Here is a 26,186-nt window from a genome sequence, read left to right as displayed (position 1 = left end):
TCCATTTTCTCTCTTCCTCTCGCTCTAGTCATGTTTCCCGTGTTTATTACTTTCTCCGTTGTTCTGCTTCATCCACTCCCAATTCTTCCAGCGATTATCTTTGCAAGATCTTTATGTTCTTTCATCAAAACTTCTCACTCTCCATGAAATGAGTCTTCAACAAACTCATTTTCAGGTCTTTGAGGTCTATGAGGTTATTATTTTTGACATGTATCCCTTACAATTCAACCAACAACAATTTTCTCAAACGTCTCTGTCATGGAGGAGAAAATATAATTCCAACACACACTGGTTATGAATTATGTGTCTTCTGGTATATTTCAGGGCTAAATGGAAAAAAATACTCTTCTCTTCCGATGTCGCTCACATGCCATCCATTTTCTGTCTTATGATTGATCCATACATTTTGTTTTTATCAACTAAAAAGCCCAGTGCCAGCTTCAGAAACCTTAATTTGCTAAAGAAAAAAATCTAGCTTGATTGTTCTTCAGTTGTGTACATCATCACCATGAAGTTACAGTATGTTGGACTCAGTCAAAGAAGGAAATAACTGAGAAAAAAAACAAACATGTCAACAACCCTTCCCATGTTGATGCGAATGCTCTTCAAACTTTCATTTAGAAACAGATTTTGTTTTAGTTTAATCATGGAAGTGTCAGTTTGACTAAATAAAAAAATACCTGAAGTAAATCGCTGTGAATGCACAGTGAGAGACTAACCAAGCTAATAAGACCTGACCCACCGTCCCCTCATCACATAACTGTTGACAGGTGAACAAAACACACAACTAGAGCTAAACCCAAAGTGTCTAATTATCCATTTCAAAATATATAAGCAGCAAATAAAACGTAGTCCAAAATACCTTCCCCTAGTCAAATTTATGCACCTGGTAGTGACAGAAAAACAGGAGCTCTGTCCCTGATCCTCGGAAGCACGCCGCAGAAAGTGAAGGATTGCGTTACGCCGGTGTGAGGGAGGTCAAGCGTTGCGGAAACAGAGAGCTAGCAGCAGCCCGTGTGCTGCAGGACCGGCCTTCTTCATCAGTCCTGTGTGGATGTTTGTTGGCTTTGTGCACTGACCGTGATAACAGGCTGTTACTGAGCTGGGACCTAATTGGATTATTCACATTATACAATTGAGAGGGAGGGGTGTGAGACAGCCTGTGATGGTGTGCGTTTGCGCGTGTGTATGTGTGTGCGTGTGCGTGTGTGTGTGCGTGCGTGTGTGTGTGAGCTACGGCAAAAACAAGTGGCAACCTCACTGATGCAGGATAATGACTTTTATTAAGACAGTGTTATAACTACCTCGATTATTATTACACTGTGCCTGAAGGGTGAAGGTATATAAAGGTGGAAACATAATGGTCTAATCAAAGTAATCGATTGAAATGATCAGAATTGGGAAATAGTGATGTGTTGGCGTATGTGTGCGTGTGCGTGTGTGTGTTACCTTGAAACGGAGAGAGATCCACGTCAGCCCAGTTGTAGCTGGTTGCGATGCGGCAGCTCTCTTTCAGCCAGTCCAGGTTTGGGTACCAGTCGGATGACATGCCTGTTGAAACGCCAAGCAGAGACACAAACCTTCAGCCACGTTTCTGATTACTGGACTAATGTTTGGCATTTTAAACGTTCCGACTCTGAGCTCAGAGTTTATGAGAGTCACTCCAAAATATAGATTTTCTGCTTCTGCTTTCAGCCCTTCCAACACAAAATATGACTTCAAAGCTCCAAACTGCATTAAAGTAATAACCTCAGACTCAAGATAGACTCCCATGTGTAAACATATGTGACAAGCTGAGAGGCATTAATGGAGAATATCTACAAAAAAAAAAAAAAGAAAAAAATGACACTATGGACATTGGTAGTTTTAATGTTTTCATTTCAAACTTAGGTTTTACTGTTTCCAGTAGTGCTGTTATATTTAAGCTCAATTAATTATATGACTGGAAATTAATGACAAATTCATCTGCAACTCAATTTGTAAATAAATATATGTGCAGCTTTTTTGCTTAAGCTGCAGTGATGTGTTCATAGAGGTATTATATGCATGTCTTTTTTTTCATTTTTTACAGAAAATAGACATATTTTTCTGCAGTGTTCAGGACTTAATGGATGACTACGGACGGACGGAAAAAGCTGTACAACAGTACTTTGACTTTTTCAGTCAAATAAATTGATCATTATTCATTGGCAGTGTTTCTTAAACTGTTTACAAAACTTTCATTGATAATAATGGAACAATCAGAAAGTGACATTTGTTATCCAGAAATAATACTTTTTATAAATTTGAATTCATTTTCCTGAAATTAAAATGATCTATTCTAGGTCAACAAAATCTTAAAACTGGAGCCAAAATGAAGTCTAAAATCAAGTGAACTAATTTCTGTTTAAATAACAAAATGTGTTAGCAAATTAAAATAAAAAAGTAGGAAAAAAAAAAAACTCTCTGTCTATATTGTAAACAGCCACAAGGTGGTGTGAGTTCACACAGAAACATTTGAGATGAAAATAAACAAATGGGAATGCAAATGCAGAATACTTTGCCGTCATCACACTCCAATTAAATAGCAGAATATCTCCAAGCCACGAAAGAGTGGATGTTTTCATTCATCTACAGCTTAAAGAGGAAAACTGACCGAGACACAAAAATGCCTGAAAAGTCCTACTGCTGCCCTGAGAGCTCAGTTGCAGAGAGACAAAGAAGAAGAAAAACGAGACAGGAAATATGAGCCAGAAAATCCATGAGCAAAAAAAAAAAAAAAAAAACTGTTTGTACAAGTCCAGCTACACAATATGAAATGCAGTACTATGGGAGCATCATAGGAAAAATATATAAATATAAATGCAATAATTCTGTGCAGAGACAATGTTGTGTCAGGTGAATTGCTCTACAACAGAGTGGATGTGGGAAGTAGACGATGTAGAATCACTGTTTTAAAACAGTGAACGGGAAATCCTCACCTTCAGGTGTTTTTGGGAAGCAGTAATAAAGCCCCACACATGCAATATCTTCTACAGTGCCTGAATACCTTTCACCAGAAAATACAATGTATTTATTATATGTGATGGACCAACATAAACAGTGAATAATTGTGAAGTTGTTAGAAAAGATCACAACGTTACCAAAACTTCTGTGCATCTAACTCTAAGAAGTGTTTTGCTTGCTAGCTTGTTTTTATGGGTACGTTTCCTTCATTTTCCTGTTTTTCTTTATAAAACAGATGAAGTTCAGTCTGATTAGATGAAGCATGATCAAATTTCAGCGTCCATATCAAAGGGCTTTGGCAGAGTCTAGCAAGCTTCCTTGCTAGATTGCCTGACATTTGCTACATTCATTTTTCTGTGGAGTCTGAGCAGCTTCTCCGTCCCTGCTGAGGAAAAGCCCTCCCCACATCATGACTCTGCAGTCATCACAATTGGGATTACAAGTTCAGGGTGTTGTGCAATGTTTTCCACCAGAAGGCTTTTTGACTGCTGGCAAAATGTCTCGGTGTCACCTGACCGTAGCGCCTTCTTTGACACGTTGTCCCCCTACGAGGCTTATGGCAAACTGCAAATAGGACTTTCGTTCAACAATGGCTTTCTTCTTGCTACTCCAGCATAAGGGAGTAGCAAGTCGCACAATCCTCTTCTTTGTACTCCTCCACGACTCTAGGCGCTAATCCAGAACTACTGGCTATTTGGCCATCTGCATTTATATCAGCATGATTAAAACAAGATTTATAAGTTCACAAACTCAAACCACTTTGGAAAAACAATTTATATACCTTCAACTTTTTCATGCCGTCATGTGATCCTGGCCAGAGTGTTCCTGGGTCTTTATGATGCCGTTTCTTCACAAATGTCCTCGAACATACATCTAAGGCTTTCACAGAGCACCTGAATTCATATCGAGATGAAATTACACGAAGGTGTTCGTCCCCCCCCCCCAATTATATGACCTCTGAGTGCAGCTGGTTTTGTCAGAGTGAAGCATAATTCGTGCTTCTTTGTCCGCTCTACTGTCCCCGTCAACTGCAAAGTCTGCACGCTGTAATTTTCATTACCCGTACCTGCCGACATCCATGTCCATCCTGTCCAGACTTTTTGTGTCTGCGTTGGATGTTTTCCCCGACAAAGAAAAAAAAAAAAAAAAAAAAAAGCCTCAGACAGAGGGTGGCACTAAACACGCAAAGGATGCATGAAAGCCGCTGAGATCAGACAGAGGAGAAAAACAACAATGATGCTTGTTTAAGGAAAAGTATATGAGTGATCTGTTGTTTTGTCAGTGTGAATAATTTATCTCACAAGTACAAAATTTGCACTGATGGCTCTTTTTTTTTTGCTTTTTTTATTTTCCTCTAAGTATGTAAGTGCATTCCTAAGACAACTCATCGTGTTGGCCAAGACTTTAACAAATATGAAACCATGCAACCCCACGCGGCTTGCCTTTAAAGTGGATTGATACCTGCCACACTTTTCAGACTTGTATCCTCTTCACAACTATGCACGACATTCTGTTGGTCTAACACATTAAAACAGCAGAAACTTCTTATTTGTGACATTACTTGTAATGTTTAAAGCTCTTGAGTAACATGTCAAAAGCAGCTGAATGCAGATTATTATACTAGATTCAACGGGATTATTATATTTTGGTTCTTCTACTTGTATTTGCTGTCTTGACAGTCCTCGGTCCGTAGGAGGGTGTTTTGCATTTTCACCAAAATCAAACTTCCAGAGTCTCGTCTCGGATTGTTGAGCTACCTCAAACTGATGGTCAAAATACTGCAACATGCTCGAGCAGAGATTTTCCACTTCCATCGCTGTGGGTTTCCGTAAAAAAATTGACCTCACAAAGCATTGTGTGTCAACAGAGCATCCTGAACTATTCCAAGGAAAACCACAACATAAGGAGTCTTTTATCACCTCCAAACAGACGGAGGTGTGTGCTTTCTTAATGATGCATTCCTGGGTTGAGGCTTTGTGTTTTATTTGACAAGGTTATAACAACTACCAGATGAATGATTTAAAAAGAAAAAAACACTGGTGGGAATGTTTTCACAAAGGAGAAAACAGTCTACAAAAACAGTTGAAACTGTGAAAATATTAAGCAAAAAAAAAAAAAAGAATTGGAAAAAGATGGTGAACATTTTTAGAATAGCACAAAGTTATATAATAAAGGAGGACAATGTCAAACAATTGAAGAACACCGAATTAGCTTCTATAAAGTAAATTAAAGTACAGTTGAAGTAAATAGAAACACAAACATCAACATATTTTCCTAAAACATTTCAGTATATTTAAAATCAAGGAATTTGCCTTAAAAAAAACAAAAAAAAAAACATTTGAACGTGTTTAATGAGCCACTGATGGGCTGATTTTTTATTTTTATTTTTTATTTTTTTACATTTGACACCATCATGTCAATATATAAAAAGCTCCAAAAAGGGATCCAGAAGAAAATTCTCAGATGCTTTGAATTCAGATTTAAAAAATATTTCAGGTAAAAAATAAAACACAAGAAACCTGCTGTTGTCAAAACTGACTGAGTGGAAAACCAGGACTGTCCTGCAACAAATTCATCTAAGCCCTTTGCATTCTTTGAGTATAAAATTAAAGTTAATCTCACGCATATGGGCATCTGCAAAGAAAATATTCAAAAACATAAAAAGAGAATCTCTGAAACACAGCTTACCAAACCATGTCAGAAAATTGAAAACTTGTTTAAGAATACTGTAAATCAAACCGTCCACTTGCTGCAGTCCTCGAGGACAGAGACTCACTCATACTTTACGCCAAACATTCATAAATATGTAGATTTTTTTCCCCCCACATTTAAAAGAAAAGAAATTAATTTCCAAGCTATGATTGGTTGGAAATGATTGAAATAACTTACATGAAAGTGCAATTTTACCTTTGACTTCAGAAGCCTCATATCTGTGCAATATCATTCAGCCTCCAAGTTTGCACTCAAGTGCTTCATTTCTGTGTCAACTGTGATATATTTGACAGAATCTTCTCTTCTTTTTTTTTTTTCAACAAATTGTACAATTCTGCACAGTTAATGCTTCTTTTACTTTGTCCCTGCATTGATGTGCGCCGTTTTCTTTTACTACCTCACTTCCTTGTCCCACAGTAAAATGAATAGGCGGTTATATTCTCACCTGGAGCCTGGACTGCATGACTCTGGTGGGAGAGAGAGTTGTGTGGCCGGTGCTGGCCGTGCGGCCCGTGCACCTGGTGCCTGTGAGGGTGGTGGGCGTGGTGCGACGCCTGGCCGTGGTTGTGTTGGTGGTGGTGGCCGACGCCGCCTCCTGCACCGGGAGAGTGCTGGTAGGAGCAGGCCGTCCGGGCCTGCTGGCTGGAGTCGTTTGGCATGCTCATCAAACCTGACACGATCAGGAGAAAGACCGGCGTGTAAACTGACTGAGAGGTTTTAACTCTTACACTGTAAAAATAAATTCTCTCTTAAGCATACGTCTAAAGACAAATGGACTACATTTTATTTTGGACTGTCAGATTAAAGCTTTGTTACCTTTCACTTCACATTCATACCCTACTACCATAAAAAAAATTATAAAATTTAAGTTTGTGACTGTAATGCAAAATTAAACAATTTCAAGGTTTTATTTATTTTTTTGGAAGAGACTGTATAAATGCACCATTACTGATTTTTTTTTTTTGATGATTAGCTCTTGATACATGACCTAAACAGCAGAAACAAATATAAACCATCCCAGGCTTGTAAGCCTTATTAAGAAGGCGAAAAATTTTTTTACTTCTCCTCAAGACTGGCGCCTTGAGAATCTTACTTCTCAGAGACTTTAATTACCGACGGTATTGTACAGTGCAGCTCCTACCACCATAATGAGGTCACGCCAGTGGCCCTCTTGATGTTCCTGCTCATAATCTCATTCAAACGCACACAACCTTCCACATCAGCTTATTGATTCTATCGTTCCAGGGCAATTCTCAGCTGAGATTCCTACAACAAGTAGCCGCTGAAAAACAGCAACAACACTAAACTGGTTTGTTTCTTGGTAGTTTCAGAATGTATTTCGGTTGCCTTGGACGTCCCCGTGCTCACTTTGCTTTAGACGCATTTAAGACTTAGTCAAAGACGCCATTCAGAGTGAAATACCAAAGACACTGGCCCCGTGAATGTGGAACTACTTTCTGTCAGATGAAAGTAGTTCATAGCAAAAACAGCAAAAACTTCAACTTTTCTTCAGCTGAAGCTTTAAAACTTATCAACCAGTTTCAGAAATGACCTGCCTGGAGATGACAGTTTCAAAACCAGTTGTAATTTAGAAGCTCACTAAGTCTATCTATAAGTTAGTCAATTTGTGCAAGTGTTTTTATTTTTACTTCTTTAAACTATCCATTTACAGTAGAACGTCTTTGCTGCGTGTCAGATCAAAGCTTTACATAATTATTGTAGCAGATTCTCTTGTTACGTTTGAGAACATGCAGATACATTGTGGCTTTAAAAAGTATTCATACTAGTCACAAAGTGGTCCATAACAGTGAAATGAAAAGGATAGCTTTAAAAAAAACTGTAAAGTTTGATACGCATTTAAATCATTCCCCCCGTTACTCTGATACTCCAAGAGTTAAATGTTGCACAATAAAGTTAAATTAAACATCAACAGATGTGGGAGAATGGTTCCTGTGCTCAGATTAAATTTTCTGGCCAAAATGCAAATGACTATTTGTGGAGGAAAAGTAACACTGAACATCACTGTCAGGACAACATCCCCACTCTGAAACATGGTGATGGCAGTGGCATGCTGTGTGCTATAGTTTCCTTTAATAGGGAAGATTTTCACCGTCTCAACCAATTACTCCTTTTATCTTTTACTTTGCTAATGTGCTCTACCTTGGTTTGTATGTCAAATAAAATAAAACACAAACTACATGATTGTTTGTGAAAAAGTCAAGGCTCTCAGAGTCAAAGTTAATTTTTTCATCTTTCTCTTTCAACAAGTTTGTTGGATTATTCAATATATTTCTTTTTTTTTAAACTAAGACAGATATTGTTTGTTGTATATTTTTGACGCCGTAAGTCAGATATTAACACATTCACTGCACAGTTATCTCTCAAATCATTTATAGTCATACCATATTTCACAATCTGCACTGTGGTAACGTTTTTCAACTGGTATTTTCATTGTCTTATTTTATGTGCTTGCGATCACCCTTGACCACTCGCTGCTGGGGACCCAGTCAGACGGTGAGTCCAGACAGCAGTTTTGCAGAACTCAACAGAGCGCATCAATCTCCCTCAGTTACAACTTCCTGAATGTGTGCGGGGGGGAGAAGTAAGTAAGTAAGAGGAGGAAGGTGATAGAGGGGTGGTAGGACGGCGTGAAGGAAGGAAGAGAGGAGGGGGGTCCAACAGGGAGAGCGCCTTGTGACCTGAAAGCTTCAGGAAGCAATTAGTGAGATGCTTCACAAACTTTAGAACCAATCTAATTAGCTGCTATCAAAGCCGAACTCCTTCCACTGCTCTGCTAAAGATGTGTTTTTCCTCCTGTTGAATTCTTCCTCTTAATTGCCTTTACTCGTTTGACTGTGCGAGCCATAAAATGCAGATATGCGGAACAACAGATTGTTTGTTTATTTAAATACAACAGAGTAGGAGTAGCGAGTGGTGGAGGTTAATACTGGAACGCCCGCTATGAAAGCAATGTTAAATTGTCTGAATTTCAATGCGAGTTAAAGCGTGCCAGTTAATTATGTGCATGAGGGCTGACAGAGGTTTCCGATTGTTTCTCCTTTCTCTCTCTCTCTCTCTTTCTCTCTCACACACACACATCAAGTATTGTGTATTGTTGGACAGGCTGGCATCAACAAGCCGCAGTGAGGCCGACACCCACCTTGTTGTGAAAAGGACTGCTCAAAGACGCACTTGTACAGGCTGCGGAAAGAAGCGCTGAGGTCCTCGAAGTCGGAGAAGCAGAGTTGCTTGTCCCGCGATTCCGGGACAGGTAAACCGTACTGGGGCTGCTGGGGCGGCGGTGGAGCCTGGGCCGACTGCTGCAGGCTCAAGGACTGAGACGAAGGCTCCGAGTGACTGCTCACCTATAGAAAGACAAAGACGGATGTGAACAAAGTGTTCTTAAAAAAAAAAAAAAAAAAAAAAGGGGGGGGAAAAAAAAGAAATTGGGGGATATAGAAAATATTTAAACGCTGCCAAAATCTTCTGAAAGTCGGATGGGATTTCGTACAACTGAAGTGATATAAAAAGAAAGTTGCTGTAGGTGAAGGGAAAATAAACAAAGTGTTCCAGACACAAAAACATCCATTGTGGTGAAGAGGTATTTTGGTTTCCAAGCACCACAGACACAAAGCCGCGACTTTTCAGTCACATTTAGGTTTTGTGTCATCAGTAATCATTTAGTGTCAAACAAAAAGGGAAATGGCTAACAATATTAAAAACACTGACAGTACTATTTACAATAATAATAAGATACTGAACTAGTTTGCATTTTTGCAATGAGATATTCAGATTTTTTTTCTTCTTTTTTTGTTGGAAGAAGTGTTTCAGCCTTGAAATACATCCATCAATGTCCCTCTAATTAAATGAAATGAGAATTAATATCAACGTCAAGATTTTCCTCAATGGTTAAAAGTAAAAGTAGACTTGGTCTATGAAACCTTTTGGCTGACAGAAATATTTTTTTGATCCTAATCCTTAAGCAGGAACATTTAGTCTGATTTGAAGGTTTTTGGTTTTTATAGGCAGCGTTTGACTAAAATTGGTACCGATGCACCAGTGTGAAAATTCTGGCCGATATCCATATCTGATAAATATCCTGCAGATTTTGGGTAGTGCGTCACTATCACTGCCCAAACCAAGTACTCTGCCGTCCTGAAACACATGCACAAATGCCTACAAAATGTGAAGAAACATTAACTGTTAGTATTATTAGCCCAGACTTTCTTCTAAAACCTACTGATATGTTAAAACATGACTGACATTGGCCAATACTGATGTTACATCCGTTATGTTGTGCATCCCTGGTTAGTTCTCTGTAAATGGTTTCCAGCTAAACATTTTAAATTCTGAATTTCAAAGTTGTTTATCTGAACGTTCATTTGCACAACTGCAAAAATGTTTTTCACCAGAATTCAGGATTTCTGTTGCTTGGGTAACACAAACTATATTTTTAATTTTAAAGAACTGAAACACAACATGTTTTATTTTAAATGATCCTACTGCGAATTTCTTGAGGTGCACAGTTTTCCGTCTTTCACCGGGTCATGCAGGTGAGGCCCATTGTCATTTTGACTGGGAGAGATGCCGTACAAACCAGAAAAGCAAAACTATATAAAAATCCAGTTTATTTTAGAATAATAATTTTTAAAAAAAATACACGCACACACATTTTACTGCGTCTTGCAAATGTCCTTTTATGACTTGTTTTTAATTCTGCAGTTCACAATGACAATCAAACTTAATTTAATTTTGCTAAATGAAATAGAAAACCAATCATTTTCTTTTCTCCATGAATACAAAAAAAAAAAAAAAAAAAACGAAGCACGGCGCTTCCAATTTTTTCTCATTTCGCGGCTGCGACTCGTCTTCCTCCATCCCATCCTCAATCATCTCATCCCAGCTGTCATCCTCCTCGCCATCCAGCCGGTGAACACAAGCAATTTGCTGTGATCAGTGTGCCTCTGCCAATATGAGCCAACTTTCCATGACGCCATCACCCACACATCTACCTGCACACCCGGTAATGGGAGCCTCTCGGTAAACTCCACTGGCGTGTGCGTGTGCGTGTGTGTGTGTGTGTGTGTGTGCGATCTCTGCCACCGGTGCCACCGGTAATCACTGTCAGTCAGGAGGATGTCACCTGCACCAGGTAATGAGACAGAACTAACCCCGATCCTCGGCGGACTAGACCGCAAATGAGGTCTGAAAGGATGGAGGAGCGGGAAGAGGGGAGGGGCGGCCGAGGTGATGAAGGCAGAAGGAAAACAAAAGATGGCCCGCAGAAATGGGAGGTTAACGAGATGAGATTGCGCTGACCTTTTTGCTAATGCAGGTGGGAGGTAGCAGGAGAAAAGTGATTGATGGTAAAAAGGTGAGCAGCTGTTACAAAAGAGAAGCAATAAAGAGCAGTGGTGTTCCTGCTCAGCTGTAAACCCGCATCAGATGTTGTTGAACAAAGCAGCCTTTAACGCCGCGCTGCTAAATTTAACAGGACAGGCAGGAAGGGAATCGGAATCTGTCTCTGTGCTGCAGCAAAACAGAGTAAGAGACTGACCAAAAAAAAAAAAAAAAACACACACAAAACTCTGTAAAATACAAGTAAATAAATGAAATATACTAAAAGGAAACAAAGCTGCCATCATGCTACTACAATGTTTTGTCTTTAACGTACTGTTTGAAAATTGAACTATTTATGTGAACAAAAAGTTTTCTCAAGCTACTGGTAAGTTCATATTTAATACAAGTTTATGCCAATGACAGTTTTTCTTCTAATAAACAAACGTCAGCCTTGCTTAGTTGGAATGTTTTCTTGGCTTTCCCATTTTGAGCTGCGGCAGAGAAACATGCCTCCGTGCAAAGAAAAGAAGTCATATGCTAATACATAACATCGACAATAATTGTGTAGAGTTGTGAATTTGGAAACTGTAGGATGATGTGTGTGACATAATGTGTAAACTGAACTTCATAATGGCTTTCAGGGGGGAAAAAATGATTGTTATGTGATGATATATAAACATTTTATATATGATTGGGTTAAAAATGGCAGTAACATATGTTTTAACAGAAAGAAAATTGAAAACTTAAAGATTTAACAGTGAATAACTATTTATGTTCTAAGTAAGAACTGTAATGCACACATTTTGCTTTTTTTGTGAACATTTCGTCCCTTTGTAGCACTTCGAGGTTTAATAGTTTTCTCTTCTCTTGCCATTTTTTTTTAGCTCAATGCACATAACCTGCATCATTTAACTAGGTGATAATGACAAATTGCTTGTGTCAGTAAAAACAAAAAAGAAAAAAATCAACTTAGCAAATTTAGCAAATCCAGAAAAACCTAATCTACCACATGAATCTTCAGATTGTTCCATAAAACCAGATGTGTTATAACACTTTCTTTAGTAAGAAGCAACACAGTTCCTGCCACATCTGATAGCATACTTCCAAGAGGAAAATGAACTAAAGCTGAAACAGACTAAATGGACTAGTCTTCATAAAAAAAGGGTAAAATGTCATGAGAAAAACAAAACAAAAAAAAACAAAAAAACATAATGTGGCTTTTATTTCTTTTTGCCGTTGTATCAACTGCGACCCTGAAGCTGAGGTTCAAACTGAACCGTGATTTATGTGTGGTGTTACACATTTCTATTTGAAGTGGGGTGATGATCTCTAAAACAGTTTTTTTATTTTTTTTTTCAGAAGCTCTGACTGTGGAATAAATCCATACTGCTGCAAAAGAAGACACTATTAGAAAGGAGATAGCCAAAAAGAAAGCAACACTTGGTTTTGGTCCACACAGCTGACCAAAGCGCTAAGTGATTTTAAATGTCCGCCGATTTGAAAAGCTGCTGAAATATTTGGATGGAGACATCCCTGACCGTTAAATGTAATGTTTCTGCATTACAAGGAAAACCGCAACAAAATCCACATTCCTTTGCTTGCAAGATAACTTATTGTTTTACCGTTGCCTGTGTTTTAAATAGGTCAAATCTAGAGGGGTCAGGCACCATTTAAATACATCAGAGACGGCACAGGTACGTTTCTTCCTCACCCGCTGTTTTATTTTTGCATGACAGGAGTGAGCCTCCTTCAAAGCGTCCTATTATTTCTCACAGATTTAAAATGCATTTTGTTGTGTTCAGCCCTGAGGGGTGCAGCGAGGGCTGCGCCAGCACCACCGATAGTCTGCTGCAAAACAAAAAAACTCAATTTACAGGGCAAATAATATTGCGTGTGATTGCTGCGTTCAACGAGACAAATGCAGGCGCTTGTACTTTCACCTGCATCGCTGCTGAAATGCCTTCATACATGATGATTTCTTTTTTTTTCCCCCCTCTCAAAATTGTTTTTGCTAAACATGAAAATTTAATTTTGCACTCGGCATGTCTCCAATGTAAGACTTTTGAAAACAAATGTAAGTTGTCCACTCAAGAAATCACATAAAAGTGAATTGGAAAAAAAAAAAAAAAAAACAATCTGTTTGGCTTCGAACTTCAACGTTAAACACGAAGGGAGAGTTTCAGGAGTTAGCTGCAAATCCATCGCACACATCGTTAGCCGGCTCCCACCTCCTTAGCCGCTAAGGGTGCAGCAGACACCTTCAGCACCCGGCGAATCACCAACATGATGTCAGAATCAAGGAGGTCACAGAGGGACAGGTTTAATGCGGATCGCATAAAATTCCCCGGAGGTCGACGACGAAAAACCAGATGAGAGGTGAGAGAAAACGTTGGCCCAGCAAAGGTATCTTTTCAATAAGACACACTCTGCGACAGGCCGACGTCCTCCTGCAACACTCACAACAGTCGCAGCCATAACAAAGACGAGCTCTTACTGGTGTGTAGCTGTGCACGTTGCTGCTGCTGCTGCTGCTGCTGCTGACAGCGGGGTTCAGGCTGTTAAGGCTGACAGACGCCAAACTCTGCTCTGAAAGACTGTTGCTCAGGCTGCCACCCAGACTCCCAGGACTCTCGCCGCCTTCTGCTTCAGGGTTGTACAGCGCTACCTAAACACAACAAAGACAGCAAGGTTTCATCTAGTTCACTCATTGTTTTTAGGGGTTTTTATCTAAATCATCATCAAAGTGAGGGGAGGACCTTAAAGATTTTTTTTTTTAATCAACACCTTACCGTGATTGAAAAATGTAAAAAAAAAGCAAAAGCAGAAACATTTGTAATCCAGATAATTTTGTATTTGCTCCGACTAAATAACTGTTCCCCAGAACCACAACATTGACTCCATGTCTAGAAATGAGAACTACTTTATTTATATGTCAAAGAAAAAAGAAAATAATTAAGAAGAAATCAAAGTTTATCAATATCTACATCATATTTTTTGTATTTTAAACTATAAGAACATCTCTAATTGTTCTAATTTCTGGTTTCTGAAGAGGAGAATTTTGCCTTGAGAGACAGGAATATGACTGAGTTCTTTCCAGCTGTGGACGATTGCTTTAAAAAGGAAAGCACTTGAACAACATTGAAGGCATCTCCAGTGATAAAAATTACCCTTGTGTCAACAGTATCATTTAGTAGTGGAAATTTGATGAAGGTCATGCTAAAATTAGTCTTTTCTACAGCCTGCATATGTAGAATTATTGCTCATTTTATCAGTCTAATTTCTTTAGCGCCACTTAGAAGTGGCTAAAGAGGCAGAAAAAGATGCTCTGTAGTGATCTGAACAAAATATGAACAAAACTAACACTGGATAATATTTTTGCAAGGCTTCGAGTCAAAGTAAAAACAGAAATTAAAGCATTAGTCAGTGCAATTTGTCCACACTATGAAATACGGTAGTGGCAGCATTATGCTGTGGATACGCTTTTCTTCAGCAGAGAAAAGGAAGTCAGTTAAGGTTGGTGGGAGGATGGATGGAGCTAAAGACAAGAGCGATCAAAAATGAAAACCTGGAACTGGGTCTCCCGATGGTACACAGACCCTAAGAAGTGCAGCCAGAGCTACAATCAAATTGCATTGGGATGGCCTAGTCAAAGCTCAGACCTAAATCCAACAGAAAATCTGGGCAAGACTTGAAGCTTGAGGTACAAGCTTTGTAGCAAACAATAGTGTGCAAAGTTTGAGGCATAACCCCAAATACTTGTAACAACAGTAACTGAACCAAGAGGAGGTTCTAAAATGTATTGACTCAAACAATGTAAATGCATGCTCCTCTTTACAAATCTAGATTTGTCGGAAAAATGACCTTACAATTCTGCACTTCCTTCTTTTGGTCCATCACATGAATTCCCAGTGCAACTCACTGGAGCTTGTGGGAGTAAAGTGACTCAATGTGAAAAAGTTCACGGGATAATATTTTTGCAAGGCCTCGAGTCAAAGTAAAAACAGAAATTAAGGCATTAGTCAGTGCAATTTGTCTTATCCCCGCAACAAAAGACAACCGCGGTGCCACAATTTTAAAAAAAAAAAAAAAAAAAAAAAAAAAAATTTAAAAAACGCAAAAGGAGAAACCTAACCCAGAGAACTCCCTGTGTAGTGAAAGGAGCTGCACAGCGTACTGTCTCGTGTTGACGCATCACAAAGCTTTTTAAAAAGCGGTGCCTCAGAATTATGTTGAATCATGTTTCTCTTGTTTTATTTGACTGTCAGGACTTGTGAGGCAGAGCGTCAGGATTACCTCCGGGCTACGTTTAATTGTAAAGACAAATGTGAAAACATAGCCTTCGGGTGAGACAACAGTAAAAGCTCTCTGGGGCAGCGCTCTACTCTGTGGAAAATCTAGTGGTAAGAAAAACAAAGAAAAGAAAAAAAGAGCATTTCTGAGAAGTCTTTCCCAGTTTTAGTGGGTGTGGAGAAATCTGCAGTGAAAGAAGATTTAATTCTCCTTACTGTGACACTGTTGCAGCAGGGAAAACACTTTGCAGACTCGAAGATGTTTACGGTTTGCACAGAAATACAGAATACGCATTACGAAGCACATTTGTAGGTTGTAGGTTTTGATGTAGCACAGCTTCACGTCAAGATATTAGAGTTAAAAAAACAAAAAAAAACAAAAACAAACAACAATCTAATATGCTAATAACAGCATACCAAGTCTCTAATTAAGAAAAATGTTTTTCAGTTTTCCCATGCTTTTCTGTCAACTTTCAGAAATGCCTTTTAAAAAGCAATTACATCTTTTGAGCATAGCAGAAAATTAGTGAGAAAACGTGTAAGAGACGAGGCTCTGACTCGCTGCTGCGCCTGCAGGACGCCACCTGTCTGGACGTGGGCGGATATCATTGACGTTGGCATCTGCATCATTATCGTCAAGGTCTTCCTCGCCCTGCTCTGAATCATTGTTTCAAAATGTAAAGTGGTGTCTTAAAAGAGATGCGTTTGAGCTTCTGCTGGAGTAACACAGCGAGTAGAAGCTGACATGTTTAACGTAAATTGTGAAATGTACATCTTTAAAAAACAAAAACAAAACAAAAAATACGTTTTCTGTGTTGATTAAAATTGCTCAGAAACAGCTACTATCAATGTTATAATAATTTGAATTGAGGCTTTCTTGTTCCTTCCTCGAATGAAATGTATAATAAACTGGACATTTATTTTGAGTGTCAATCAATACGTTTGATTCCCAGTAGGTAACTTTAATGACAAAAAATAAAAAATAAAATAAATGTTTTTACATATTTGTTAGAAACCGTCACTATGATTTCACCGTGTGGTATGATTCAGATCATCTGTGAAAAAAACGGAGCTTCTCCGCCGTCTCCCTCAGGTCCGACTGCCATCTGCAGAAATACACTGTTCAGTCAGAAACAACCAATCAGAGCCAAGAGGAGGGCCTTAGTGCTGTCAATCAAATATACACACAATGTGTAATAAAACCACAGTCTGTTTTCATCATCTCACATTAAATCTGACACATTTTTTCCCCCAATTTCAGTAAATCAATTTAGCTTAATTTGCTTAATGCCAGAATAATGGGCAAATAAACTTTTTACTAAATGTTTAATACTTTCTCCAAGTTAGAGGTTTATATACTCTTGATGCTGCCTCCTCCATACTTCATGGACAGCATCCTCAGGGACTTTTCTCTAAATGTTCAATAAATGTGACTTTCATCAGTTTATAAGACATGTCTACTATAATTAAGGTTTATTTTCAAGAGTGCTTTTCTGAGTCGACTTTTTACAGTATGAAGCTGAAGTAATGCCTTCACTGGTCCTCCAGGCTTCAGCCAATCAGGATGCTATCAACAGGTATTTTGCTTTTGCAGTGAGTTTGATTTGAACACGTCATTCCAAAACACAGACAAGGAATCTGTCTCATTCCTGAACAGTGCAATCCTACAGTATTTACATTTGCTTGTAAATGTTTGAACAGATGAGCGCAGCATCTGAAAATTTCGCCCAAAGGATGAAACGGACCTAAAGTCCAGAGATCTCTCTCTCTCTCTAGATTGATTTCTGTTATTTCTTCCATCACATCACACAGGATTTCAATGCACTTGATGCGTTTCTTTAAAATACATCCACAGCTGGGCTTCAAATTAACCCATATTGAATTGAGCGATCAAAAGGCCAAGTAGGACTTAGTTCTTAGTTAAAAATGGGGGAAGTTTGATCTATTTAATGTCAATCTAAAAATCAGTTTTTTATACTATAAATATATACATTTAAAAAATAATAATAATCGATAACCTGAAAAAGACATGAAGTTTGAAAATAAAGAGCGAGGAACAGGAAGTACTAAATATTTAGTGTTCTAAATTACTACAAAACCTTGGCATTGACCAGTGTACAGTGAAAGTTTTCTTTGAGCAAAAGTAAAACTGATTTCTTTGTTTAGATAAGAACCCAAACCAGTAGCATGCTGGGCATTTAACAAACGTTTTCCATAATTATTCATAACTGGCTGTCTTGCAACGACCTTGTTATTTGCTGCACTGATGGCCAGAGTTGGGGATGCGCCTCCTGACATGATGCAGTCCATTCTCAGGGACTCTGACTCCAGGCTGTAAGGGGTTGATGCCTGCAAGGAAAGTGCAAATGACAACAGACACAGATATTATTAGACTTTATAGTCCAAGCTGAAGAGGAAATGCATAATTACATTGGTATACGCCAAGTTACCTCAGAGTGTTTCCTACACACCCAAGTTACTCAATGTGTTTATGTATCAAAGAAACATTTTCTCAAGTCTTGTCAAATATCTGAAGTACGTGTGTCATTTTTAAAAGTGGAATATACGAGTGTCTCGATCTGTGGAGTGAAATTATGGAACAAATTAGACGTTAAATTTCAACAAATAAATAATATCCTACAGTTTAAAAGCGCACATAAGTAGTATGTTCAATAAGATTAAAGATGAAGCCATGTATTCTGCGGTATACTGTATTTAAAATCTGTTGGTTAGATTTAATAAATTTAAACATACATATTGTAACATTTCTTCAGAGGTCGTATTCATTTATTTAACAGTCATTCATTAGCCAATGGCATATTTATTACACATATCCACATGAAAATTCAATTCAAAATCAAAAATATTTTATTAATCCCAAAGGGAAATGAAACCAAGTTTATTTTTTTATTTAGTCTGTTATTCAAGTTAATTTATTATTATGTTTCTACTTTTTTCTGCTCCTTTTGAAACTGTTTTTTGCACATTTTTTTCATTATTATTATTTTCTTTTGTCCTTGTTTTTCTTCATTAACTTCATTTCTTTGATCTCTATTGAGTATTGAAATAAACTTGCATTCATTCATTCAGTCATAGAATACGGTCAAGAAAAAAACATTTTTGGACATTGCAAAAACTAAAACCGTTTTGTACACTCTGCTCAAATACCAGTCAGTCTGGGCCCTTCACATCAAGTTTATTATATTACTCTGTGAATATCTTCTCTTTAAGGATTAATTAAGTACTATGGACACATTTATTTCCTCAGCAGCAGAACAGCCTCTTCCAAAAGTCCTGCACAAAACTTTTAAACATTGTTTTTAGGCATCTATGACTGTTCGAATACAAATAATTAAATTTATCTGGTATTTGCTGATTCTGCTGTAATTGCCTGCTGTTTTTTTGCATAACAAAAGCCAAAAACATATAAGGAAAAAGCCCAATACACCAACACAGATCGGTGAATTGGAACACAACATGTGAAAATGGTCAAATATGAAGGCAAATAAACAAACAGGACGTTGCTTTTTCTGCTTCTTCAGGACAGAACAAGATAAACCAGAGAGTTTTTCACATTGTGTTTGCACATATTTCCACTGTGCTGATGTTTTCACAGCTCTTTTAATCATGTTCATGTAGATGCATGATTATTAAGACTCCTGCAGTTGAGAAGAAGCACTCTTTTACTCTCACTAGAATCACTAAATACACTTTATTTTACAAGGAAACATACATTACTCCATTTATCTCTACTGTGCGTTACATTTTAAACAATATTTTCTTATATCCATATCACAGCTAATGACAATACTACATTTTAAATTACATACCAACCTGAACGAATAACATGCAGATAGTATTAAGAAATATTACAAGTAAGACAATTTGATATGAAAAAGTTCAAAAAGCATATATCTATATACTGTGCACACATATAAATGATACACAAACTTAATACATACTTACTGTCAATTATAACCAACATTTACTAATAAGTGAGCCTGGATGAATTCCTGTGGCAAAAATAAATAAATAAATGAATAAATCCAGCAGAGTGGAGCCCTTAATGTAGCACTTCCTGAATTCCTGAGAGCCTTTTCTCCTCATTTAGATTCACTAGAAATCTAAATCCGGCTCGCACTGATTGGGGATACCCAGAGGATTTTGGCAATGAGATGAGAAATTAAATGTGACAAAGGTTATGAAGAAATTTCTGTCCGCTTCAAGTTCATGATTCTTTCACGAGCCTCCCCTGATCCACCCCGACGCTCCGGGCTGAGAACCGCGTGAACAAGTCGGCGCGCGCCTCGCGTAAATTGCCGGACACTTAGGCAGACTGGGAAGTGGACACATCACTTGCACTTGGTAAGATGAATCAAGCCTTCCTCATGAATTATTTACACATTTCAGGCATATTCTGCAGCGTTTCGTTTGCCACCGTCTTCCCTGCGAGACGAAGCAGGGGCACTACTCTATGAGATAGAAGAAGCTACTCATGGATTGATTAGGGGCAACACTGATGCCCCAAAAATGTAAAAAAAAAAAAAAAAAAAAAGGAAAAAAATGTGTCTTTTTTTTCCTCCTTGTTTGACTTCTTTTAAGGTTCAAGGCTGGCTTGGCTGACTTCCCAAACTGCTTACAGTAAGAGGATTGGTTGGTAACAATGCAATCTTTAATTTATGATAAACGGGTTGCCGGTTCCCCCGACGGAAGCTCTTAGAAAAATACCAACAAAGAAGAGAGGAGGGGGAAAGAAAAAAAAAAAAAAAAAAAAAAAAGGGAGGCTGGTGGAAGAAAGAGGGAAGACAGAAAGAATAGGTAGATAATTGAGCTGTGACAGACAGGCAGACGGAGAGGTATATACGAAATGAAAGGGCCGTAAATATCCTCACCGCAGCTACGCGGCTAACAGCACAATGGATTTATGAGGCTGACGTTTAGCCTGGCTGCCAACTTAAAACCCTTTACAAGCACACAGCCCAGGTGCAACTAAACACACCCCAATAAAAACACGAAGACATATTTAGTCCACCTTCTTCCCCCCCCACGTCCCCCCTCAGACAGTAATGCCGTCATAAATCTCCACACTTGTAGCCTCCCATTTTCTCCTTAGCCCATGTGACAGCCCACGGTGTGTCTGCCAGCGGTGCAAGTGAGGCATGAGAAAAGGGGTCGAAGGGCCCATCCATGTAAGAGGAGATGACAAGGCTCTGAATTAATTAATGTTTGTAATAAAAAAAAAAAATCGTTGGTGAAGAAAATATGTCTAACGGCAGCCCCAGGGCCTTCTGTGGTAATTAACTGGAACACAAGCCTGGAATACTCTCTCCTCCCTCCTCCTCCAGCTCCTCTTTACTTCTTTTCCCCTCCTCGCAGCTCCGCTTTTTCCTCAACACATTCTGTCTACCTTGACGTCTGTTTCTCTTTTCTGCATCCTTCCTTCCAAACTTCTCTCCTGCTTCTTTTCAGGCATCTCTCTCTCTCTCTCTCGTCTTCCCCAAGTGAGCAACGGTGATTGTGCACTTTGCTGCTCCACGCCTGCCTGAGCTTTTCCCCAAGACTGAATGGGGGGGATGGGAGGGGAGAGAGGGTAAGGCAGCGGCATGGACCAGGAGGTAGAGAGGAGAGTGGCAGGAAAACGGGGAGATAATGATTATGTTGCAACAAGCAGTGACAAGAGATGTTGGATAATAGGTAGAAAGGCAGCCGTGATGAACGTCACAACACGGTCGGCTGTACGTTCAGAAAATCTCGCTGGAGTCTAGTGGAGTAAAAACAAGAGAATTACCTCCACAGTGAAGCTGGAGCTCCTGGAAATTAGATGTTTTGATGTAAATCATACGCAGTCAGATGGAGCTGGTGACTTAAGCACACGTCTAAACAGTGTGAAGTTTTCGGAAGATCAGAACCGTACCTTTTTATATATCATAAACTAAGTAAAACCATCATGTTCCAATCGTTAAATATTTGAACTGAATGGGAGCTGCTGAGAGGCGGATCGTGAGTGTTGCAGGTAGAGTTCAGTAAAACTTTGAGTCATGCATTCCTTCTGTCCTTCAACACAAACACATGCACCACTCCTGCTCAGTATTGACCATTTTGCTCTTTGATGTCTAGTTAATCTTTTGTTAAAAAGACATTTTTACTGATCTGGAGCGATTCATTACACACAGAGTTAAACATTTTATGTGTTATGGCTTTCAGGTAAAGAAAACCTCAAAATGCAGTGTCTCAGAAGATTAGAAATATTGCATTACACCGATCAAAAATGGATGTTTTAAGCATAAATGTCAGACTATTGAGAGGTATGTACATTTCTATGAACTCAATACTTGGTTGCGGTTCCTCTTGGATGAATTACTGCATCAATGCACCATGGCACAGAGGCTCTCAGCTTGTGGCACTGCGTAGGGGCAATGGCCAGATTGCTTCCCTGTTGTGCATTGTGTCTCATCTTCTTCACAACAACAGACAATAGATTTTGTATTTTTTTTAGGGGGTTAAAGGTCAGGGAAGTTTGCTGGCCAATCAAGAACAGCAACAACATGGTCAATAAACCATTTTTGGTGGCTTTGGCAGTGTGGGCACGTGACACGTCCTGCTGGAAAATAAAATCAGCATCTCCATACGGCGTGGCAGCAGAGGGAAGCATAAAAAGCTCCCTGGGATCTTGATTTCCAAATGAAATGCAGAATTTACTGTCATCTGAAAACAGGACTCTGTACCATTGCGCAAAAGTCCAGTTCCTTTCGTCCGGAGCTCAGGTAAGAATTTGTCTCTGGTTCAAGAGTGGCTTCATGCTGGGAATGTGACATTTGTAGTCCCTGTCTAGTATTCGTCTGGACCTGATTTGTTATTCCTCTTAAGGCTGCGGTTTTTCCCATTGCTGGTGCATTTTTTCCAAGCACACTTCTTCCTTCAACTCAATGTTTTGTGGATATACAGAACTCTGTGAACAACCAGCTTCTTGGCTCACCCTCCTTCTGACTGATGTCGATGACCGTCTTCTGGACATCTGTCAAGTCAGCTGTTTTTCCCATGATTGTGTAGCTTTCTGTACCAAACCAGTGAGAGACTAAAGAACCAGGTGTTTTGAGTTAATTAGCTGATGAGGGTGTGACACCACAAGATTGTTTTTTACAGCATTTTAGGTTTTCATTATCTATAACCGTCACTCTAAGTGGGATAATTCAATATAATATACGAGTTTCACTTTCTGAGATGGCTGACGATAAATAATTCACTTTTACACAACATTCTAGTTTTTTGAAATGTACTAGAAGGTGTCTGTTTGGTCTGAACGAGTTTTTATTTTTTTATATATCTAATTGCTTATGAGTATGCAAACAAGTGCTGAAGAAACCGAAACTTCATGCACAGTTTGTTGCACACAGAGCAGAAACAACAGAGGATTGTATAAGGGGTTTGTACGAGACCTGCAACTCATGGCGGAGCTACCCCGGCACCGCTTTTGTATTCAGATCTGCAGGGTTAATGACTGAACACCCAGCCGCATTCTGCCGAGCCGATGCTGGGTTACGTATATTTATAGCCTCCTCCGCTGTCAATCAGTGTTTTCAAAACCAATCTTCATTCCTGCGCCTGCATTCTCTCATCTTCCCTGTAACTTTTCTTCCCTGCTCCTCCTGTGAGATGCTGGAGAAGGCGCCCGACGAGCCTCTGGTGAACATCAGGGAGCACATATGTGCACAGCGTTGTTTAATCATGACTATGATTTGGTTCAGTTTAAATGAACCACACATGAAGAAGCCAGTGAGGGTTTTTTTTTTTTTTTTTTTTTTTTTCCCATAAGCAAGTGGGGTTTTTAGATTTCTGCCCACATGAAGGGGGTCAATGTAAGCCAAACCTTTTAGATGAGTAGCGGCGCTGCTAGTTTTGCTGCTTGGAATTTTAATTTTTTTTCTTTTTCTTTTTTTATATCTCTGCAGCAGCATCGCAAGAGTTCATCTTTGTGTTTTGAATTGAATGCATTCCCGGGAATTGTTCTCTGTGGCAACAAACTAAAGATTCTGGAAGATCAGTCAAATCGTACCCGTTCTCCAGAACGTGGCCTCTTTTTCGGCCTGCTGGGCACCGAGTCCTCTTTAGGGTTGGTGTCTATCGCCCAGTAGGAGCCCTGAAAAGCAACCACAAGAAAAAAAAAAAAAAAATTAATTAATTAATAAAAAAATAAAAAAAACACACAGGTCAGCATTCAGGTATTTACAAGCCTTCAGACTTCAGGTAAAACTTTCATTTTTACGTTTTTGCTTTCCCATTTAAAGCAGAAGCAGTCTATGGAAATCTGGAGAGGGATGCTTCTTCCAGCTAAGAACAGGATTTTCACTCACTATTCCGTCAGTAGATTATATTTGGGGTCATGTGAATTATTTATAAGTAGTTGGGAGTATTCTGCAGCTGCAGACAGTAGTCGCATTGAGGAAGCACATAGGGTTTATCAGCAGATATCTAATATTAAGTTATTAAAATATATATTTTTTAAAACCTGCATTGTGAGTGCAACCAAAGCTGAGGTATTCCCACGGCGGCCTTGAGATATAATGTCCCCAACTAGTCCTCATTTTCTTTGGGGTTTCTTCCCAAGAAGGGTTGCTGATCCATTTCTGCTTGTAGGCATTCTGACCAGAAGACGCCATTTTGAAATGTTTTATTCCCAATCTCTCTGTTTTGGTTACTACCAACAGCTTGATAATAATAATAATAATAATAATAACAATAATAGCTTTTTTGCCTCATTAAAGACCAATGTGTCAGTTTATCACTCTGTTCAGGACCATGACCACAGTACAATTTTAACCTTTACGAAGATGTGTAAAGTTTAATCAACGTTACAAACTTTTCCACCGCATTTAGACATCGAGAGACGCCTTCGGCTTTTCATCTGTCACTTTTACGAGCTGTTCATATGTGAGGCATGGTTTTATTTTCTTCTTCTGTTCAACATCTTTTGGTAAGGAGTGGGATTCTCAGGTGCCCTGCTCATATTTTTTAAAGCGAAGTGTTTGTGGTGGATTATGGCACTGAACCCATCGGCGCTAATTTTGGCTGTTTGAGATTTCTCTTCAAGAACTTTTACAGAAAACGTTAACCAAAGTTGTGTCGTACTCGGTTTACCGTATATGGTGCCTTCAGAGACAAAGAAAAAGTTGAAACCAATCATGGCCAATCAAGCTAAAAATGATCCTATTCTGGTACACGGGAAATTTCTTGCCACATCTCTATGAAAAAAATAAATAATACAGAAATCACCCTTTTAAACGGCTGCATTGTTATTTGCACAACTTTAATTTTCCTACATTAGTTGCACATCTTTAGATAATGTTCCCGTCTATTTTAAATACATCTAAAGCATCTGCTTTTCTTTTGAGCGCAGTTCCCCGCTTTTGATCTTTTACTGCCACAGTTTTCCACATAAAATTCACTCACACCCTTTTAATACACGTTAAAACATCGCTGTAAAATTAACATTTATGTTTGAAAACTCTTATTTGAGTGGGGGGGGGGGGTTGTTGGTTGAGGCTACCACAGTTATTTCTATTCGATAATCAGAATAATATGAGACTATAACTTTCTTTAACTTTAGGAGTTTACATGCATCTCATAACTTTTTTTTTTTTTTTTTTCAAAAGTTATTGGGTATTCTTCAACCAGGCCTGATCCAAGTCTAATTTTCTACAAGACCGACCTCAGGTTTTTGTGATGGCCTGTTGAAATGTTAAGTTTGTTGTTCTAAATGCACAGTCTTTGGCGGTATGCTTTGGGTAATTATCCATTTGCTACCGAGCTTTAGCTTTTTTGGCCGAGACGTTGCTTAGTTGGGTTTTATGTTCTTGGACTGGCAAGCTTTCAATTTCCCCTTAAAATGTCGCAATCGTCAAATGTAATCAAACAATTCAATTTCAGCTTCATTAAACCACACGGTGCATCCAGAAATAAACGCCTTTGCTCCCTTGTGCATTTGCGAAATATATATTTGGGTTTTATGCGGCTTTTGGAGTAATGACCTTTTTCGACTCATTTCCCTGCACAACTCTCTTCACAAGGTCTTTTCTTATTGTTTTGGGGTTGATATGAACATTTTGTACCGAAACACATCCAGAATCTTTCCCCCCCCCTAAACGGTATAAATATCAAATGGTCTTTACACTTGCAACAGATTGTTTGAAAAAAAAATGAACATTGCAACATTTGAGTTGTGGCTCAAAAAACAACCACAGCTGGGACCCCATTAACCTCAAATTTGGTAAGTTAACCAATCAAAAGCCTACAAAGCCATGACATCATCATCTTGACTTCCTTGATCTGCTTACATCCGTTTGAATCTTCTGGACAGAAAGTTACAAAACCTCTAAAAAGTTCTCCCTCTCACTATTGTGGAACTTAACACGCAGAAATAATTTTGTGGAATTGAACTTACCTAAAATGTGAAAAATTTTAGTCAGAAATAGCGATGCTGTTTTTGTTTTTCTAAAGCATGTCAATATCTTATCTGAACTGAGCAATGAGGGACAACATTTTGCCTACTCATAGGTCCTTAATTTCCTCCTAGTTTCAGTTTGTGCACCTTATTTCCTCCTCCCTCCCAAGGAGAGCTGAAGCTGTAGGATGAATCTAAGAGGTTCTTCTTGGCCACACGTAGACGCAGCTCGGCTCCAACCCGCCTCCACCCTCCCTGCCGCCCCCATATTTCTTTCCTCTTCTCCTCCCCTTGTCTCTCAGTCCCACATCACTGAGCTGTACACAGCCAATTAACGTTAGCACATGCATGATTTAGCTTCACCCCTCTCTCTGCGGCTTCAAGCAGAACATGTACATTCAACTTCTCCACACACAGATGAC

The 26,186-nt window shown here is 38.9% G+C and overlaps 1 protein-coding gene across 1 annotated transcript in view; it reads right to left on the bottom strand.

Moving 5' to 3' along the window:
• LOC106957456 (forkhead box protein J3-like) overlaps nt 1–26,186 on the bottom strand; it is a 100,112-nt gene that overhangs the window by 5,326 nt on the left and 68,600 nt on the right. The window contains exons 5-10 of the mRNA XM_015048824.1: nt 23,380–23,463; nt 17,574–17,675; nt 13,532–13,702; nt 8,858–9,062; nt 6,143–6,367; nt 1,450–1,551 (exon numbers count right to left, since the gene is read on the bottom strand). Coding sequence (XP_014904310.1) covers nt 1,450–1,551; nt 6,143–6,367; nt 8,858–9,062; nt 13,532–13,702; nt 17,574–17,675; nt 23,380–23,463 — 889 coding nt within the window. The remainder of the gene's footprint in view (nt 1–1,449; nt 1,552–6,142; nt 6,368–8,857; nt 9,063–13,531; nt 13,703–17,573; nt 17,676–23,379; nt 23,464–26,186) is intronic.

This window comes from Poecilia latipinna, unplaced genomic scaffold (genome assembly GCF_001443285.1).
Source record: "Poecilia latipinna isolate Pla-1442-1.1 unplaced genomic scaffold, P_latipinna-1.0 Scaffold904, whole genome shotgun sequence".
NCBI lineage: Eukaryota > Metazoa > Chordata > Actinopteri > Cyprinodontiformes > Poeciliidae > Poecilia > Poecilia latipinna.
The sequence above is the reverse complement of the archived record's forward strand: the minus strand, read 5'-3'. Positions and strand labels throughout refer to the sequence as shown.